This window comes from Pinus tabuliformis, chromosome Q (assembly GCF_031772625.1).
Source record: "Pinus tabuliformis cultivar Carrire ecotype Pingquan chromosome Q, CPIR1, whole genome shotgun sequence".
In the NCBI taxonomy this organism is placed as follows: domain Eukaryota; kingdom Viridiplantae; phylum Streptophyta; class Pinopsida; order Pinales; family Pinaceae; genus Pinus; species Pinus tabuliformis.
The window spans coordinates 1,340,901,001-1,340,922,138 of record NC_142296.1 but is presented as its reverse complement, the minus strand read 5'-3'; the positions used below and the strand labels follow the sequence as shown (position 1 = coordinate 1,340,922,138).

At 39.7% G+C, this 21,138-nt stretch overlaps 1 protein-coding gene across 3 annotated transcripts in view; it reads left to right on the top strand.

The window, feature by feature from the left end:
* Nucleotides 1–21,138, top strand: part of LOC149224819 (putative carboxylesterase Os04g0669500) — a 378,827-nt gene that overhangs the window by 44,806 nt on the left and 312,883 nt on the right. For all 3 annotated transcript variants that reach the window (XM_089386290.1, XM_089386291.1, XM_089386289.1), the window contains exon 2: nucleotides 3,068–3,120. In XM_089386290.1, coding sequence (XP_089242416.1) covers nucleotides 3,068–3,120 — 53 coding nt within the window. The remainder of the gene's footprint in view (nucleotides 1–3,067; nucleotides 3,121–21,138) is intronic.

Below are 21,138 nucleotides of genomic sequence, written 5' to 3'. Positions count from 1 at the left end.
ATATTATGCATTATTATGCATTGTTTGGACATGCCTTTACCCAATATTAATGAAAAACGGTTTTTTTAATTCAATATATGTGTATATTTTTATTTAATGAATTCAACGATTTTTTCACGATCCGATTAAAACTCTTCGCTCTTTTGCCTCGCCGATTTATTGCCGATTCCGAGTGTGGTAACATTGCTTTTAACCCACTAGTTATATTACAAACTTTAATATAACAATCTTAGGGATCCTGTACCAGGGATGATGACCCTTAAATTCAGCCCTGATATAAGGACACAACTAGGTCTTGGTGCCAATAACTATGACCACCAATCTTTCTCTGAACAAGGTACACTTGACCTACTTGCTGGTGTAGCGTTCCACAACCCTTTCAGTCCACGTACCTTAAACACATCTGGTGGGTACTTTGCCTCCCCATCTGCCGATCACTGCAACTTTTGCAACTTCAGAATGCTTGCATCTCCTGCTTCCCAACCAACCACTATCAATCCTCCTCCTGCTCCAAGAGCGATTGAACATAGGCTCAACTATCTGCCCACTAGCAGCCCTCTTGCTCCACCAAGATGTCTGCTCATAGGGTCTTCCGGATCTACCCTCTTATCAATGATTTGAAACACCAAATCCTTGAACTAGGGCTCCATCAGATCTGCCTCCTAAGAGTCCCTTCGCTGCTCCAAGGATCACTGTACATGAGGTCTTCCAGATCTGCCCACCATCCATCTCCTTGCTGCTCCAAAGGTGACAGAACTTAGGGCTCAACTCCTTGCTGCTCCAAAGGTGACAGAACTTAGGGCTCAACAATCTGCCCTCATATCACTGAAGTTGTCCATCTGCAACCTACTGAACTAGGGCACACAAATCTTCCCTCACACTGTGACATGTCAGCTCCTTTGTCACTCTCCTAAGGGCATCCAAAACTGCTCAGTGGCTCACACATAGTCAACACTTTGACTGATCTAGGGCTTCTTGGCACAACCACTAACATTCCACAAAGACACTATGCATAGGCTTTCTTCATCTCATCACGTTTAATACACATCTCTCCTTAATTCTGCCCACATCTCCTCACCTCATGATAGGGCTACAGCCATACACATTTCACCCTACGTCTGTCCGCTTTCACACACTTATTTTGAGCAGCCTTCAGAGTAGTTTAGCGCCCTTTTTTGGATCAAATTTCTCACAGAACTATGTACACAAACTAAGTCACGGTTTCCGTCAAACTAGAGATAGTACAACCCCTTTTAGTGTCTCTACCCTCTCCACTTGTGCCCATAATAGGTTGCTCTTCAACTGAAGTTTAGAACAGATATAAGGGTTGATATATGTTGACTGTTCATGCATTGAGAAAACCCTAAATAGGGCATCAAGGATGGCCCACATATCAGTCTTCTAACAACCTTTAGATGACTGAACTTGGGTAATATAAACTGTTGTCAATTACCCTAATTGACAACCCCCCATCACCTACCCTAATTGACAACCCCCCATCACCTAGTAACCATCACATGAAAGACACAACCATGTACTTGTTATACTCTTAACCAGGTCACAGTCTAGGGCTAAACTTTGATTGAGATTTTCGGCCTCTGAGATATTCAGGCCTATGGCCCTAGTATCGATATACAATTCATGGTAATGTTAAATTCTTAAAGTAAGTGACATTCTCCTTTATCTTTCATTTTCATCCTTTAACTAAAATTTTTAACTTTACCATGAAATGAATTAGGATGTTTGAGAGTGGTTCCGATATCATTGGATTTCATATGGAGAAAGGAACTTTAGATCTCACTCAAAATCTAGCAGACTTATCAGTTTTTCAAGAGTTCAAGATTGAGGGGGATTGCAATGTTTCCATTGGATTTTGTCATGTACTAGGGTATGGAACTCATATTTAACCAAGATCACCAAGCCCTCTATGTACCTTGATGTTAATGACATTGGTTGTCAAAATCCTCTATCATGACCTACTAAAAACATACCCATCACTCAAACAAAATCTTGACTTGACATGCTACATATTTTTTATCTTATGTTAATGCTTAGAGAGTGATTTTGATGATATGTAGGTATTTGTTGTAGCATGACTTTTTGGATGCTAGAGACCATCTAGAGGCTATTTGTTGATGTATTTTTGGTTCAGAGATGGATTGCACTCGATGCTATTTTGGTTATGGGCACCCTTACATGCTATATAAATGAAAACTTGTAATTTGTGGACCTGTGGTTGATGAAGATTATAACTACTTGATGAATGATGTTACATGGTTTAATCCACGTTTTTATGTTTTTTTATCACTAATTCATCATTCTACATGCTTTTGTTTACATATATGCATCAAAATATATAAAAATATATATTATATAAAAATCGCTCCCAAAATCACTCCCGACCCGGAAGCTTTTGAAAATATCACTCCCCGCTCCCGCTTCTGCTCATGCTCCCAAGTAGCCTAGGTATCACTGAACTCACTGATAATCAAGTTATTTCCATCATCTATTCACTCAATCTTCTAGACTTCTTGGAGTACCAGTCCCAGATCAAGGTCTAGAGCAATTTGAGATTCCATCTGGTGCAACTATATCCCCCCAACAAATGATTCAGTGGTTAAGTGGGATGCCTAATTCTTAGAAAGTTGTTGGAGGGGTGTGTTGGGTGTGGAGGAGATGTAGGAGGCAAATGGTAATGTAAATTTTGTTTAATTAAAAAAGCTGATTTTTATGACTATTGTTGTGTAGTGGCATGATCAAAAGGCGTTTCTGTCGTGTTTCCTTGGAGATGCATATGTAGACTTACTATTAGTTTTGAATGTTATCATCAGTGTGGACAATTATGCATCATATATACTGTGAGCTTTTTGATGTATGCTTTTGTTTGTGCTATTAGTTTAGTTCATATGTATTCTCCAACTGATTTGAACCCTAGCTTGAATAATGGACATTTTTGTTAGTGTTTTGAGATACTAAATGTTTTAGCTAGTTTAAACATACCTTTGTATCACAAGTACCATTGGTTTGTGAAATATATGCTTATCTGGTATGTTCTTTATTGTGGCAGATGGAGCAAGGATGCCAGCATGGTTTGACACTTATGAGATACCTATCACTGCCGTAAGATTGTTGATGCATTTCTCTATTTCTTTTTTATTTCTAGTTTGGAGGACAAATACTAGAATTCTTTTATCAGTCTGTTTTGTCATGGCTATATATACTATAGGTGTTATAAACTGCACTCTGACATAGCTTTTGGAACTCAATAGTAAAATGATCACTTTTGTTGATCAATGCCATTCTCTCTGAGTTACTCATATGTGATTTCATGATGCACCTAAGGTCAGTTTAATCCTTAATTTGAAAAGGAAGGATGGCGTACTCATATTTAACAGGGTAAATTTAGAACAAAGTTTTCAAAAGATAAAAGAGAACTTAGAGAATGTCTGAAGAGTGAGAAATTTCCTTCCAAAGAAGTACAACATCTATGGCATATCTAAGTACGACTAATAAAAAATATCATAGAGAGATGACATTTATTACCTATTATAAACATGTACCTTTAATGCAACCTCGCTAAACACCTTTAGATTACCCATGCTCATCATTGTAAACCCTTGATATATGTATTATACCTAGGATATATTAAAATGACATAATAATATGATAATCTAAGTCACCTGACATGGGAACATGGGACATAGAGGACATGGAAAAACAAGTGTCTGACATGAGAACATGGGACATAGAGGACATGGACAAACAAGTGTCTGACATGAGACACAACAACCCCAGAAATAGGACACGGAGGACATGACTTACATATATTTTAAAAAATTTATATTTATTAAAAAAAACAAATTACAAATGCAAAAATGAAATATAAACAAAAATTAAAATTTTGTTAGAATTTAGAAACTAGAGCATTTACATGATACAAATTCAATCATGCAACTAGTTACTACTCAGTACTTACCAGTATTGCATCAATGATGATCAAATGACAAACACACAAGAAATTAGAACCATAAATTGTAGTTTTCTCATTAAGTTATCAAAATCAAAACATAGATACTAAGTCACTGCTACTATAGGTGGGAATGCCAATGGCAATACAAAATAGGGTAGATAATAGAATTGTAGATGGAAGAATCTCAAAGTTCATGACTGAGTCCTCCTCCATGTCAGAATCATAAAAATAACATCATTTCCACTTCTCTCTTCTCCATCCTTTTCCTCCCCTATATCCAACAATCCAATATGTACATTTGCTAGTGTGGAGGATGACACCTCAAGAGGATCACCGTCATCAAAAGTGACCAGCTTTAGCATTGGTTCATTAAGATTAAAGTTGGCTAATACTAACTTAACATTGCTGTCCAAACCCGTATCATTAGGAAACACATCCACTTCTTTGTCTTTCCTTTCAGCCACTCGTCCCTCTACTTGTAAATGAAACAAAGGTTGGTGTGCACATGGATTGCTCAAGCCTTCTTTTCTTCAATTTGTATAAATTCCTATATGTGCTCCAATTTCTCTTGCAAAAAGAGGATGAAGTAACTTGAGAGAGGAGCATGCTGCCCCATGAATTTTCCACCAAGCATAGGGCTTCTTAAACTCCCATCTCGAAGCACATCATAGCCTCTAAATTTCCCTCTGCTAGTGGAAAGCTTTACAGATCCCTCCTTTGCCTCATCAAGGGATGCTCTATCTTGATAAACCCTTATAAATGCAGTCTTCTTTCCCTATGAAATATGTCCATCCATGTGAGGAGGGGATCTATGTGAAGGCCCACCATTAAGCTAATCATTGCTGTAGTATTTGGGATTCAGAGCTTGATCCATGCAATGCAAAGGTGTGCAATTCTTATTCCATCTCTTTATAAGAATATTTTGTATGGTGGTGAATAAGGTCTTTGTTGATATATCCCATACTTAGGGCACTCATCTGTAAATTAATGTTTTTCATTGACTCAATCATGGAATCCTACCCCTCATAAACCTTTCCTAAAATGGGTTGGTCACTACCTGCAAACCACAACAAAGAGATGATAGGGTCCTGTCAAACTTAGCTAGGATACGTGTCTTCCACGTTGGCTTGGGGCTAGCATGTGGGAGAATATCTTCAATTGACTTGGGAAATAAATTAACTTTATGAGATATAAAGTTATGAGATAAAGTGCACTTTAAGTGAAGTCAACGAAAGATTAAAACACAACCGTTAGATCATGAGGGGCTAAGATAAATCTTAGCCATTGATCTTGGAGGCTCGCTAGAAGGTCAAGAGTGTTGAATTTTGTAACTATGGTCGTTCTTCATAATGCATATTTTTATCCCTTGATGTATTTTATTTTGATCAATGTGAAGCATGTTCTTCATGCTAGAGTCAAAAGAAAATTTATTTTTGAGTCATGTCCTTATGGACTTTTGAAGGAGAAAATTTTGAATTTTCAAAATTGAATTTTTGGCTCCAAAACTAGACAAGTCGGCCTTCCTCCAAGTCAAGTAAGCCCAGGCAATGGAGACACCCATTCAACCCAACAGATCACTATATAAAGCAATGTGGAAAAAGTCGCAGTTAAATCAGTAAAGTCCGATTTTTTGGACTAGCCGATTTAATTGGCTGACTTTTTGGCGATTTTTTCCCATTTGAAAAAGTCGGGATTAAATCGAGATTTGATCCAAAAAGTTGTGGAGCCCGCCCAGGCCGCGGATAAGTGAGGGAAAAGGAAAAAAACACTCATTTTTCACTCTTCTTGCTGCCATTCGTCCCTGTGGAGAGAGGAGGTGTTTGCCATTGTCCAAGAGGAGGAGATTTGCTAGTTTTGTGGTGTGGATTTGGAGATTTGTCCATTGCTCAACATGAGAGATTCAAGGTGTCGATTTGCTGTTGCCAGGTATGCATTTTAATTTTTCTCTTAGTCTTTGTTAGACAAATGGATTCTTAAATCTTTCTATTAGTTTGTTTTTAGCTTATTTTTGCTTAGAAATTTGAATCAAAACATTGTTTAGAATCTAGATTGAATCAAAACTTCAAAATGTTTAGATTGTTTACATGTTTCAAATTTCAAGAATCAAGAATTCAAACACTTGTTTAGTGAATCTGAGTGTGTTCAAGTGAGTGAGAAGAGACATTTAAAATTTAAAATCAACAATTACATTTGTGTTTGCTTCTTATGTGATGGGCAATTTTTAATTTTTTTCAATTTTTTTTGTGCCCTAGGTTCAAATTCAAGTTCAAAGTTTCAAACAAAATGTCGAGGAATTTGGACCCTATGTGGGAATATGGTGAACCTGATCCTATACCTGATAGTGGGGGGGGGTGGCGGTCAATAGACAATATTTGTCTTGCAAGTTGTGTGGCAAGCATATGTCAGGGGGTGTCAACAGATTAAAATTCCATCTGGGGCAAATTCCAGGGCAAAATATAGAACTTTGCCAAAAAGTAACTCCAGAAATCATCCAGAGGGCCATTAAATCACTGCATGATAAAGAGGATGCCAAAGACAACAACACATAGGAAAAGGCAAAGGAAAAGGAAAAGCCATTCCCTATTCCTGTAAAAGGGGCAGAGGATCTCAGTTATTGATTACTTTATGACATGTAAATGACTCATGATATACATTTATTATATTTTTTGTTGATATTTCGACTCTTGAGAGTTGAGGCTGAGTCAGGACTCAACATTAAGGACTTGATTCACTATTTTGATATGTGATGTAGCACTAGACTTCATATACATATTATATACTAGCTTTCTTTTCATATTTACATGGAAATGCATTTATTTGATGCTGTGGATACTTTCGATGCTATTTTTTTTTTAAAATGAATATTTTTGTGTTTTTTTAATTTTGCCGACTTTTTGCCAATTTTTTCAAAAATCTCCCGACTTTAACGACTTTTTCAATTTTGGACCCTTGTCGATTTAATCCTGACTAGGACTTTTTCCACATTGATATAAAGGCATTTGACCTCCTCATCCAAGGTAGCAATTCAATCTCTCTCAAACAAGAATCTTTTGGGCATCCAAACGAAGGACAAGAAGGACAAGGTGGACAAAAAAGAAGAACGAATTCATCTGTTTCTCTCTCTATCTAGCTCACACGTGGGGGATCTCTCTCTCTCTAACTCGCGTAAGTTTCTGGACATGTTGTAATTGTAGGGCCGAATTTTCTAGGTAGTTGCAGGACTAAAATTCTGGGTTTCTAGGCAGTTACCGAAGCGTCAAATTTTGGCTTAGGGTAGAACAAGAAGGCCGAATTATTGAGGCAGATTGAAGGCTTGACTTGGAGGTTGTTGACAGGGTTTGACCATAGATTTGTTGAAGGTCAAGTTTGACCTAATTGTTGACTAGAAGATCTAGGTGTCTCTCTTGTTGAAAAGAAGAATTTCTTTATTGAAAAGGTTACTGGGTTTTTCCCTAAGTGGGTTTTCCCAAGGTAAATCTTGTGTTCTCTTTGTGCATTGTGATCTCTACTGTCCTACTATTTTTATATAGTTGAATTTATGAAGTGTAATTGCTTAATAATATACTAGAAAAATTAAAAGAAGATCAACATCATTAGAATTAATTATCAATTTTCAGAAATATTGTGCTTGTATCTATTGCACTCAAGAAATCAACATGGTATCAGAGCTCTGGTGAAGGAAGGGACACTAAGATCACTCTTGAGGAAATCTTCATTGAGATCATTATCGTTGAGACCTTGATTGTTGATCTATATCCATGGCTTCCTCTATGAAGTCAGAGAACAAGTTAGAAGGGGCTTCAAATTCCAGAGCTTGGAAAACTAGGATTGTTCTTATTCTTGCAAAGAACAATGTTTTGGACATTATGAAAGGAAAGATTAAAGAACCATCAGATGATCCAGGAAAAGCTAAGTTCAAGGAGGATGACATCACTTCCATGAGCCTTATTGTGGATTCCATTAGAGATCATCTGACCCCTATATTTCAAACCTTGAAGAATGAGTCTGAAGAATGAGCTTTGTGATGTAAGGATGACAAATGATGACACTGTTTGCAAGATACCCTTTAGGAGTACCTTAGGATTTTTCCCTTAAATTTTTGATTTTTTGTTTGAATGTTTAGTGAAGCATTTTATCAAAAAGTGTAAGGACATACTGTTGTAAGTACACCTTGGATTAATTTTAAATAGAAGTTATATTCAAAACTAAACAAGCATCCATGAGAATGCTTCAGATCAACAAGATTTCATTCATACAATGCTCAAAATTGTTATAGATCTCCACTAGTAGCAAAAACAGTGATATAACCTCCGATCTATTAATAAAATGAAGGTTGTTACAACATATAGGAAAGGAGAACCTGAAAAATATTGCCCAGAAATGTCCAACACTTCATTTAGTCTTGAAAGTGCACAAACTTAGCCTTTGCAAGTAGTGTATGCTCCCCAAAATTATGTAGTCACTTCAGCGACTCGTGTGACTTAAAAGATATGCTTCAACTCTCTTCTAGTAAGCACGCAACCCCAAATAAACTCATTTACTTGGCCCCAGGATATGGCAACCAACAATTAATGAACTCATCCTTAGAGAAATAGACCCAACTCTTTCCTTCAGCTCTATTTTGTCCAACAACAAGGAGATTACTAGACCCCTTTCTAAGCAGTAAGCTTGACCCTCTTCTGAATGTTACACACAACCTTTAAGAGCAAGGAAAAGTCAGCCAAAGGGATTGACATAATATGACCTCCCTTGGACAATAAACTCATTCTCTTCCGACAATGAAACATGACCCTTGTCACACAAAATGTCCCAATCAACTATAGGGAGAAACTCGACCCTAATTGAAACCCAAAACTCATTCCCTTCAATAAATGAGTAACTTGACCCTTCATGAGTGAACTCATCCAGATACCAGTGAATGAACTCACTATCCTTTATCCAAAGAAACTCAGTCCCTTTCTTCAAGAAATTCAACCCGGGTGTATGGCAGTACTAGTCCCTTAAGAAAGGATCTCAGATTTGGATTGGACATCCACTTGAAAATTGATATATAGAAAACACAAAGTCAGAAGATAAAATCAACTAATAAAACCTTGTGCCTCCATTATCTTTTGCAAATCTTCTTTTTTTTGGTAGCACAATGGTGAAATTTGAATGATTCTACTCTCTTAACAAACTAGAGTGTATAGTTTCAACACCGAACCTAACAATGGCAGATAGGGTTTCTCAAACCCTAATCTTCTCTTCAAAACCCTCTAAGAGCTTCTTTTCTCAAAATACAAGTGATCGAATGAGGAGAGACTCCTCACTTTTCTCCTTTTATAATTTTGTGGCCACTTTTGCTGTCATTTTACCTTTTTAATTTTATAAAGTCACTTTAGGAACTTTTTATTAGTTTAGGATATGCCCCCCTTTTCACCCTTAAGCATTTATAATGTTTCTCCTAGGCGAATCATGTTCCCTTATTAAAATTTTCCCCACCTTGTCCTACGAGAACTTTATCAGGCTAGCGGAATTGCGTCTTGCGTCTCCTTAGCAGATTGGGACATTACAATGTGAAAATTTGAAGATCCAAATCCCTACTGCAACAAACTGATATTACTTCTCCTACTTGTTAATTCATGCAAGTTATTTACTGTGTTACACTAAATATCGAAGTAAATACTGTTGTAGAATGTAACTAGGTTCGATCTTCATATTGACATGTAATTGTGACTGACGTAAATGATGAAATAAGGAGAACAAAATTATTTTTGTATACCTTGCTGCATGGGTTTCATGAGCAAGAGGTTTGTTTATTAGTGGCTCCCATTGAGAGCCTTAGGATTTATTAATATGTCAAAGAGTCAATGAAGAAGCTCTTCTTGAGCATGAGAAAAATATATTTGAGTCATAAACAATGTCAAGTAGTCCTCCAAATGACAAGCACATTCCTCTTCATCATGTCGGCCAACAAAACGAATTAAATGCAGTCATGTCGGCTCACCTATGGAGACACACCTATTCAACAATACAAGTCGGCTTATTATGGAGACGAAACCACTATATATACCCAGTTAGGGTCTGCACAAAAGAGAAGGAAAACTCGGATCCTCTCTGTAATTTTTGGATGGTACAGTGAGTACAGGATCTTGGATATCAATGAAGATCTCGATGGACAGTATAACCTTCTCAGTGGTATCAGTCTCGGCATAAATATGACAATGAAGCTCTTGGTGCAAGAAGAACACAATCACAAGATCCTAGTACAAGAAGAAGACACAGTCATAATCTCGGTGATGAAGATGATCTTAGGATCACACAGTAGTACGCACAACCTCGACATAGTTAGGATGAAATGATTTCATAGGGAGGATATCACTGTCTCGACATATTAAATGGAGTCACAGTCTTGACATACTGATAAGAAGGATCACGGTGATCCCACTGTGATACACTTTGTCTCAACATATTTCTGACGAGAAGAAGCTTGGTGATCACACAATGCACTTTCGGCATACTCAACACAATCATGATCTCGATCTCAGTAAAAGAGCAACAAGGATATCAGTGAAGGGGCAAAAATGATGCAACTTTAATAACCTTTGTGATGCAATGATGATTACCTCGGTGAAGCAGCAGTGATGATGAAGAACTCAGTAGTGACAAAGAAGAGGATTGGTGTCTTGGTCTTGGAGTGGCATCATAGGTCAAGGGTCATGGTCTTGGTATTAGTCAATTGGAATCTTTATAAGAAGAATTTTGTGCGGGTTTTCCTCTCCAAGAGGGAGAGGTTTTGGCCTTGGCAAAAAGCCAAACATCCTGTGTTCTTGTCTCTTTGTTTTTGGTAACTATTTGATGAATGTAAGAAGACACACTCTAATAAGAATAAGTGAAGATTGTGCTAAGAAGAAAAATTAAAATACCTCACAAGTAGTTATCATGCTAGAAGAATCTCATTAACTTGACTTGCCCTAGATTCTTGAACATGGTATCAAAGGTGCTGAAGTCAAAGGAAGGGCAACAAAAAGAGACATACAAGGATCAGTTTTCAAGAAGGGCATCAAAGCAAGTTGAAGGGCTTTGTCAAAATTGAAGGATCAATCTACAACAAGAATCTACATCAACAAGAGTTTTTGTCTATACAGTCAAGGAGATAGTGTACAAACAACAAGAGCTTTTATCTCCATAGTCATCATCAAAAGGCCACCAAGATCCTCATCAAGTTGTCTACAAAGTAAGGTAGCTCAAAGGATCTCAAAAACAAAGATTACATCATCTTGGAGAAGATCGAAACTCTAGGAGCAATCCTAATCTACAAGAGAAGGAAAAATATATTGAAGGCAATAAGGCATGGTCATCTTCAAGAAAGAATCATCTCCTTGCCCTAGAAGAAGATCACTCGAGGAAGCAACAAATCATCCTCATCAAAAGGAGCAACCTTTTCTATTGAGGAAAGGCTTTCTCATTTGAAAGAAGATCATTCAAGAGGAAGCTCTAATGCATCTACCACTTCCAACATGATCAAGGTGAAGATTTCATCTTCACATCTCAAGTAAGTATTTTCATTAATCAATTTGGTAAAATGACTTCATGATTGCAAGGAGATCTATAGGTTGGATGGGTCATCAAGATTCCTTGCTGTTGATTTTTGGTAGCATCGGATGTGCGCTAGCCATGAAAATTGGTGGAGAGGCTAAGGCACATAAGATCTCCAAGACCCATAAATCGTTTGGGGAAATTCCACCCGGATGGAGAGATATTAAAATAATTAATATTTTTAATGGGGTTCCTAAGTATAAACTTAGGAAAATTAAAATATTAATGTGTATTAATATAATATGGGTGAGAAAGTTCTAAATAACGAGGATCAAGCCAAATCTAATTTTAGCCGTTGAATCGTCAACATGAAAAGTATAAGAGGAGGCTTGAGGGTAAGTTGGAGATTCACCAAGGTGATCAATCAATTCGATTTTCTGGGGTAGGGTTTGCTGAGAAATCGAACTAGTGATTTGTTGCAGCGAGGGGCAGTTCGGCAGAAGGCCGAGAATACATAGTAGAGAGGCAGAGAAAGTGCCGGAGAGACAGCGCAGAGCCTTGGAAGGCTGATGCAGAGGCCAGCACAGGTGACGTAGAGGGCCAAGAGGCTGATGTAGAGGTAGCTAACGCTGACGCAGACAGCGCAGAGGGCTGCAGAGCTGACGCTGAGGAGAAGAGGCAGCGTTGAGGAATTTTCGTGGGACAGACTGGGAGCTGAGAGGAAGACGCATAGTAGTAGAGGGTGACGTAGTTCCAGATAGAAGCTTGGAGCAGCTTTCATTGTCCAGCTAAGGAACTATCGAAGTTGCTGTGGGATCAATCATTCGGTTGCTGATTAGTCAGAATATCTGTCTCCGAGGAGAGGTACTTCTAAGGAGGACATTCTCTATTGGGTGAGCCATTTCTGGCACCCTAGTTGTATTCAGAAACTGCATAATAATAAAACCCTCATATCTGTTGCACTAGTTTTCCCACATTGGGTCTTTTCGGGAAAGATTGTCCAAAAATAACGGTGTCCCTTGTGTGTTTGTCTCAGTTATTTTAGTTGTTGATCTGTATATGTGTGAAGGCTGCATTTGTGTTTATTTCAGTGTTTATATTTATAAATAACTTGTTAATGGAAAGAACAAGTAGGAGATGATATACTAGATAATGCAGTAGGGTTTTCTAATGTGTCAGACTTCGAAATTTCCAAATGGTATCAGAGCATTGCAGATCATAGGAGGACTGAAGGCACCAACAAAAATATGAAATTTGCAGTAGTAGCAGCTGTCCCGAGAGATAGCGCTGTTCCAGAGTAGAAACATCGAGAAGAAGTGACGCAGAGCCTGTGTCATCATTTCGAGCCAGGAGGAGGGCCAGCACAGAGGCAAAGAGGGGAAGATCAGACCTACGCAGTGCCCAGTCATCTTTCTCAGCCAGGAAGGATCAACGCTGTGGCCAGGAGGAGCAAATTCAACCTTTGCTGGTATTGCACAGAGCCAAAAAGGCTCAGTTTCTTCAGTTGCCAAAGCTTGGGGAGTTGTGGACAAATTGTGATTTGAGGAGCTGCTGGGATGTTGTTTCTGTCTATACAAAACAATGTCTAAGGACACTGACCCAAGGTAGAGGGAATCACTACCTTGACGGATTTCTAGCCAAAGAATCCAGATTTGTGTTGCAGCAGCAAAGGAGGATTAGAGAGGAGTAGTTCAACAACTGGCCAGAGGATTTCAGGAGGGAAATCAGGACTCAGAGGGAGATTTCCAGGAGGGGAGTCGAGACGCAGAGGGAGTCCAGAAGAAGAGCTGAAATGACAATGAACAGATTAAGGGATTAGGACAGGTTGGATGAGGCTTCCAACTTTGTCATTTAGAAGGCCAAGATCCTGGCAATCCTGGACAGACATCGCATTAAGGACTTCACCTTAAAAACCCTAGCTGTCCTAGTGACCCGAATGCTAATGAAAAGTATGAGGAGGTCGAGGCGAAAGCAAAATGCTTGATCCTAGATGGGGTCAAAGATCATGTCATACCACATATTGCTGAGAAGAACACAGCAAGGGAGGTGTGGGAGGTGCTGACCACCTTATACCAGGGCTCTTCCGTGCAGAAGAAGATGCTATTGGAGAATTAGCTGCGGTCATATCAGATGCAGAAGGGAGAGCAAATAGATCCATTCCTTCTCAGGTTGCAGGAAATTCGCGACCAACTTACTTCCGTAGGGTCTACACCGGATCCAGAGTTTATGGTCAAGACTGCCCTGAATGTAATCTCCGAGGAGTGGGAGACATTTGTTGAAAGTATTTTGGGTAGGGCTACTCATCCCAGTTGGGAGGAGATGTGGGAAACTCTTCGCCAAAAAGAGATCAGGAGGTCGACCAAGGCGAGGAGTAGTGGCAAGGGAGGTCGAATCAAGAAAGAGGAGGAAGATGCGGTTCTAGCATCTGTGAGACAACAAGGGAGAGGAAGAAAAAGGATATCTCCAAGGTTAAGTGCTTCTGTTGCGGGGAGCTAGGACATTATGCATCCTAGTGTCCCAGGAAGAAAAACAAGGGAGAGGCTTCCGATTCAAAGGCAGCGCCAGCTAAGGCAGAGAAAGAGGTCGAGATTGATGACGATTTTGCCATGAGTGCGCATGCACCTCTAGAGAAGAGGTGGGGAGACATCGAGCTGTAGTTAGGAGGACTACACACTAGGGGCAGGATCCTTGAGGTGCCCAAACTCTTGGATCACATCGGGCTACGGGAGCCCTTAACGACAGTAGCATGATGATAGGTGTCGGGTGGAGCAAAGTGTAGTGGAGTAGCAAGGCAGTGCTTGGGTGCAGAATTCTGAGGCAGCGCAGTGGAGGTTGCAGTAGCGTGAGAGGCGCAAAGGTATATGCCGAGGCGCAGTGGCAGCAGAGGGAGCACATGATAGCAACAGAGGCAGCTTCAACATCATGAGGCTTCCAGACTGACTGGGATGTCAGTATTTTGGGGAAGTCAGTTACCTACTTCTTGGTAACTGTGTTGCAGTGCAGTAGTTAGCAGTGGTAGTGCTAGGGTCAGCATGGGAAGCATGTTGAGAGGAGCTGCAGTACAGATGTAGCAGTGGCAGTGGCAGTGTCATGGGTAGAGTACAGGAAGCAGCAGTGCAGGGAATGTGAGGCAGTAGGCCAAGCATTAGCACAGGTACCGGTGCGGAGGATCAGTGTGATGTTTCTATGGTGAAGCATTACTAGAGCACATTCCTCGCTAACAGGGAGTCTTGATTTTTGGTAGCATCGAATGTGCTCTAGACATGAAAATTGGTGGAGAGGCTAAGGCACATAATGTCTCCAAGACCCATAAATCATTTGGGGAAATTCCACCCGGATGGAGAGATATTAAAATAATTATTATTTTTAATGGGGTTCCTAAGTATAAACTTAGGAAAATTAAAATATTAATGTGTATTAATATAATATGGGTGAGAAAGTTCTAACTAACGAGGATTAAGCCAAATCTAATCATAGCCGTTGATTAGAGACTTAATCTCGGCCGTTGAATTGTCAACAATAAAAGTATAAGAGGAGGCTTGAGGGTTAGTTGGAGATACACCTAGTTGATCAGTCAATTCGATTTTCTGGGGCAGGGTTTGCTGAGAAATCGAACTAGTGATTTGTTGCAGCGAGGGGCAGTTTGGCAGAAGGCCGAGAATACATAGCAGAGAGGCAGAGAAAGTGTCGGAGAGACAACGCAGAGCCTTTGAAGGCTAACGCAGAGGCAACCAGGACTAACGCAGAGGCTGAGGAGGCTAGCTTAGGTGACGCAGAGGGCCAAGAGGCTAATGCAGGCAGCGCAGAGGCCTGCAGAGCTGACGTTGAGGAGAAGAGGCAACGTTGAGGAATTTTTGTGGGATAGACTGGGAGCTAAGAGGCAGACGTAGACCAGTAGAGGGTGACGCAGTTCTAGAGAGAAGCTTGGAGCAACTTTCGCTGTCCAGCTAAGGAATTGTCGAAGTTGCTGTGGGATTAGTCATCTGGTTGCTGATCAGCTAGAATATCTGTCTCTGAGGAGAGGTACTTCTGCTGAGGACATTCTCTGTTGGGTGAGCCATTTCTGGCAATAGTTGTATTTAGAAACTGTATAATAGTAAAACCCTCATATCTACTGCACCGGTTTTCTCGCATTGGGTTTTCTAGGTACGATTGTCCAAAAATAATGGTGTCCCTTGTGTGTTTGTCTTAGTTATTTCAGTTGCTGATCTGTATATGTGTGAAGGTTACATTTGTGTTTATTTCGGTATTTATATATATAAATAACTTGTTAATGGAAAGAACAAGTAGTAGATAATAAACCAGATAATGCAGTAGGGATTTCTGATGTGTCAGACTTAGAAATTTCCACACTTGCATGAAGAAGGAGGATAGACATAGTCCTCTAAGTAGCTGAAGTCATTAAACATATCAAAAGGTCTCCTCTGAATTCATGGAAAGGGATACTTATGAAAGATCCCCCCATATAGTGATATTGGAGATATCAAAGAGATGTATATGATAAACTCATTCTCTGAAGATGCAATGAAGAAAGTCACATGAAATCTGATCTACATGAAAGTAAAGATATCAAAGGATGTAGGATATTTTCATAAGGTCTCATCTACAAGATCTAGGAAGGAAGATAACCATCATTGATGTATAATGCACTAACAGATAATCAAGGTAACAAATATCCATGGGATAAGAAAGTTACCTCATTCGACAACTTATGGTCTCTATGCTAAATAGAGAAATACAAGTTGATGGAAAAAGTATTGAAGGTTAAAATAACTCAAACATGTGCAGAAAGGAAAGACAAGTTTGGTTCTCAAGCAAGATAAAATATGTATAGCTAAGATTCAATGCTATGGAAAGATTATAGAAAGAAGCTCATATCACTGGAAAGATGGAGGACGTTGAAGAAAAGGGGCCAAGGAAAGAGGGAGTAACAAATCTCTACTATGAGTAAGATGGTATCCCTCACAAAAGGGTCTCATCATAAGCTCCTAGATCTTGTGTTATAGATATGACCAAGATAATGAGATGCATTGTGGCGTCATGGAATCATTAGAAACAAAGAACTCGTGACATCACCATGGGAATCATGAAGGACAAAATCCATGGCAGTCAAAAGGATATAGCTCTTGGGAATCTCATTGGATATGGAAGGAAAGAAAGAATTCATCCAGGACAAGGCTCATCATACATCAAGTTTGAAAGGAAAACATCTATCGGATGGGGATATACAAGATCCTCAAGATTCTCTAATGGAATCCTCATTAGAGGGTTCACTAATCTAGAGAGGAAGCAAGTGTTTCATTAGAAACTCCAACTTGTGGAATTCGTGGATGATGTTATGGTGACATAAGAGAAGAAGCAGATCAAGTGGTTGAAAACACTTCAATCATGGAAGTTGCTGAAAGAAGCCTAGATGACCTAAAGGTAAAATAAGGTATGTATGCTTGTGTTTAATATTATAATGTCGTGTCATGTGGTTGCAGGTAACATGGATCATTACTTCTATCTTAAGAAGCATGATCAAGAGAAATAGGATCTCCTCCTCTGAAAGGATGCAGGAAGGCATAAAGTCACACTAAGATGAAATCAACATAATAGGTCCTCATACGAAGTATGAGGTGGTTGACTACAATTAAGAAACTCTGATTGAAAGCTCCTGGGAATGGAATGTGTGAGGAATACAAAAATCATGAGATATGCAACCCTAATAAAGGCGATCAACATCCAAAGACCAAGAAGACTTAACTAGTAAATCTCTAGGAAATATATGAAGACTCTGATGGAAAAAGATGGTGACCCTTAACAATGGATATCTTTGGGAGATGTGTCAACATGTATGCAGGATGCTGATACCTACAAAAAGATGTTACAATGAAGAGCCATTTCGTAAGGTATGATTTGATTTAATATTGTGTTTTGATTTCTTGAATAATATCTTGATAAGTTCATGTAGGGCTACTCAAACAATAGTTGTAAATACAAGTACAACTAGCATTTAAGTGGTGGATAGAAGAAGCATGATGAGAAAGAAGTAGTCATATGACGAAGGTTCTAGATATGAAGAAGGCCACTTTCCACGAAGAAAGGAATGACATGACGAACTAAGGAGGAAAGTGATCGATGGCTGTTGCCCTATAAGGAAGAAGCTCAACTGAATTTCATGACATTAAGGAGAGAAGTTGATCAAGCAGCTAAAGGACCCACGAAGAAGAAGTTGCTGATGTATAGAAGAGTCCCTAGCTAAGAGGGAGCTCTGACAAGTTCTTGATTAAAAGGGAGCTTGGGCAAGTTCTTGGTCAGAGGGAGCTCGGGCATATATTCCCCAATTGAGAAGGAGAGATAGACACAACATTCTTGTCTTCACTTTGGAAGAAATAATGGAGGATTGGGTAATCATCTGGCTTCCAATGCTCTTGAGGATGTGTAGGGCATCCAAGATAAGAGTAGGCAAGAGGACCGATATTCTTTGAGGGCCGGGAATCCAAGATAAGAATAGTCCTAGAAGGTCATACTCAGCGAACACCTGGGTGGGTATATACCTTGAGAGACAATGATGAAGGTGTCTCTAGTCATTGGTCTCGCCAACATTGTGCTCTGATCTGATGAGAGATAGAGTTGTCAGTCAAGGCCTTGCTGTGGAAACAATGCTGATTACTATGATGCTATACAAATGGCTTACCAATCTGATTCTTCTTATGAGAACTTCTTCAGATTGACAATGACCAAGTACCATTATGAATACCTCCCTAGTTAAGACTAGGTTCAGTGTTCATAATGACATGTAATTATGACTGATGTAAATGATGTAATAAAGAGAACAAAATTATTTTTGTATACCTTGCTGCATGGGTTTCATAAGCAAGAGGTTTGTTTATTAGTGGCCCCCAATGAGAGCCTTAGGATTTATTAATATGTCAAAGAGTCAATAAAGAAGCTTTTCTTGAGCATGGGAAAAATATATTTGAGTCATAAACAATGTCAAGTAGTCCTCCAAATGACAAGCACAATCCTCTTCATCATGTCGGCCAACAAAACGAATTAAACGCAGTCATGTCGGCTCACCTATGGAGACACACCTATTCAACAATACAAGTCGGCTTATTATGGAGACGAAACCACTATATATACCCAGTTAGGGTCTGCACAAAAGAGCAGGGAAACTCAGATTCTCTCTGTAATTTTCGGATGGTACAGTGTGTACAAGATCTCGGATATCAATCAAGATCTCGGTGGATTGTATAACCTTCTCGGTGGTATCAGTGTCGACATAAATATGACAATTAAGCTCTCAGTGCAAGAAGAACACAATCACAAGATCTTAGTACAGGAAGAAGACACAATATAATCTCGGTGATGAAGATGATCTTAGGATCACACAGTGGTACACACAACCTCGACATAATTATGATGAAATGATTTCATAGTGAGGATATCATTGTCCCGGCATATTAAATGGAGTCACGGCCTTGATATACTGATAAGAAGGATCACGATGATCCCATTATGATACACTTTGTCTCAACATATTTGTGAAAAGAAGAAGCTCGGTGATCACACAATGCACTCTCAGCATATTGAACACAATCATGATCTCGATCTTAGTAAAAGAGCAACAAGGATATCAGTGAAGGGGCAACAATGGTTCAACTGTAATAACCTCTGTGGTGTAATAATGATTAGCTCGGTGAAGCAATAGTGATGATGAAGAACTCAACAATGAGAAAGAAGAGGATTGGTGCCTTGGTATTGGAGTGGCATCTGTGAAAATTCTGTCACTGCAACAACTGATTTATTTTACCTACTTATTTGCCAATAAGTTATTTACGAAAAACCCTTCAGTAAACATTAAAATAAATTCTGCTGCAAATATCACACCATAATACAGAAACAAACACATGCACAAAAATCAACACATCAACACAGATATTTTGGACAAATGTCCCCGGAAAAACCCAATGCGGGAAAACCGATGCAGCATAGGAGGATTTTATTATTCAGCAATTCTTCAGTACAACTGGGTGCCACACTAGCTTACCCAACAGAGAACAAATTCTCCAGCACTCTTCCCAACCTCAACGTCAGGCTTATTGGTCTCTACGCAGTTCCCAAACCTACTGCTTCAGCTCCTGCCTCTCTGCTTCAGCACTGGGCCTCTCTGTGTCACCCACGCAGGCCTTCCAGTGACTACGCAGTCTACTACCTCTGCCTCTGCCTCTCCAACCTCTGTGCTGGTCTTCTGGTGCTGATCTCGACTTTCTGTTCCGTATATGCTTCCTCCTGCTGCTCCCCGGACCAGTAGTTCGAATTTCTCAGCTAACCCCGCTCTAGAAATCAAATTGTCTTGTCTCCTTCAGTGTGTTCTCTAACTGACCCTCAAGCCTTTTCTTATACTTTTCCTGTTGGTCTTTCAACGATCGAGATTAAATCTCTAATCAACGGCTAAGATTAGATTTGGCTTGATCCATGACTTTTGGAACCTTCTAACCCAGTTTTATATTAATATACATTAATATTTTATTTTTCCTAAGTTTAGACTTAGGAACTCCATTAAAAATATCAATTATTTTAATATCTCCCAAACCGGTTAGAATTTGCCCAAACCATTTTTGGGTCTTGGAGATCTCATGTGCTTTAGCGTCTCCACCAATTTTCATAGCTAGAGCACATCCGATGCTACCCCAAATCAACACTCCCTCTTAGCGAGGACTGTGCTCTAGTAATACTCCACACTGAGCATTACTCTAATCATACAACATCGGTACCTGTGTTGATGCTAAGCCTCCTTGCCCAATATCCTCTGCACTGTTGCATCCTGTATTGCTGCCCATGGCCCTGCCACTGCCACTGTTGCATCCGTACGACATCTCCCTCTGCATCCGTGCTGCTGCTGGTCCATCCTCCCAACACTGCATCTGCACTGCATCTCCCTCTGCATCCGTGCTGCTACTTGTTCTTCTACCCAACACTGGATCTGCACTGCAAACTCCTCATCATGTTGCATGGTGCTACTGCAATGCAACATCATACCCATTTCTGCTACTGAAATGGATTCTTTATCATCCCCATCTTCTCCCTGAAATAATCAAACTTGGTTCTTCCAAGGGCCTTGGTAAGGATGTCTGCCACCTGTTTTCCTGTAGGAGTGTAGCTCAACTGTACCGCTCCTCATTGGACGCAGTCTCTGACAAAGTGACACTGGATATCAATATGCTTTGACCGATCGTGAAACACTGGATTCTCAGAGAGCTTGATGCAACTATGATTATCACACATGATCCTGGTCGCCTCCATCTTTCTTCTGAATAGGTTCACAAGCAGTTTTCTAAGCCATATGGCCTCGCACGAAGTTGTGCTTGCGGCCATATATTCTGCCTCTGCTGAGCTCAGAGCCACGAATTGCTGTTTCCTACTGCGCCAGGAGGTCATTCCTAATCCAATGTTGAAATTGTACCCAAAGGTATTTTTCCGATCCATTGAACTTCCTGCCCAATCCGCATCAGTAAATCCACTCAATCTGATATCCTTACTCTTGGTGTACAAGAGTCCATAATCGACTGTTCCCTGTATATATCTGAGAACATGTTTGACTGCTGCCCAATGCGCCCTCTTTGGTTCCACCATGAACTGACTGAGGGTGTTGACAGCGTAAC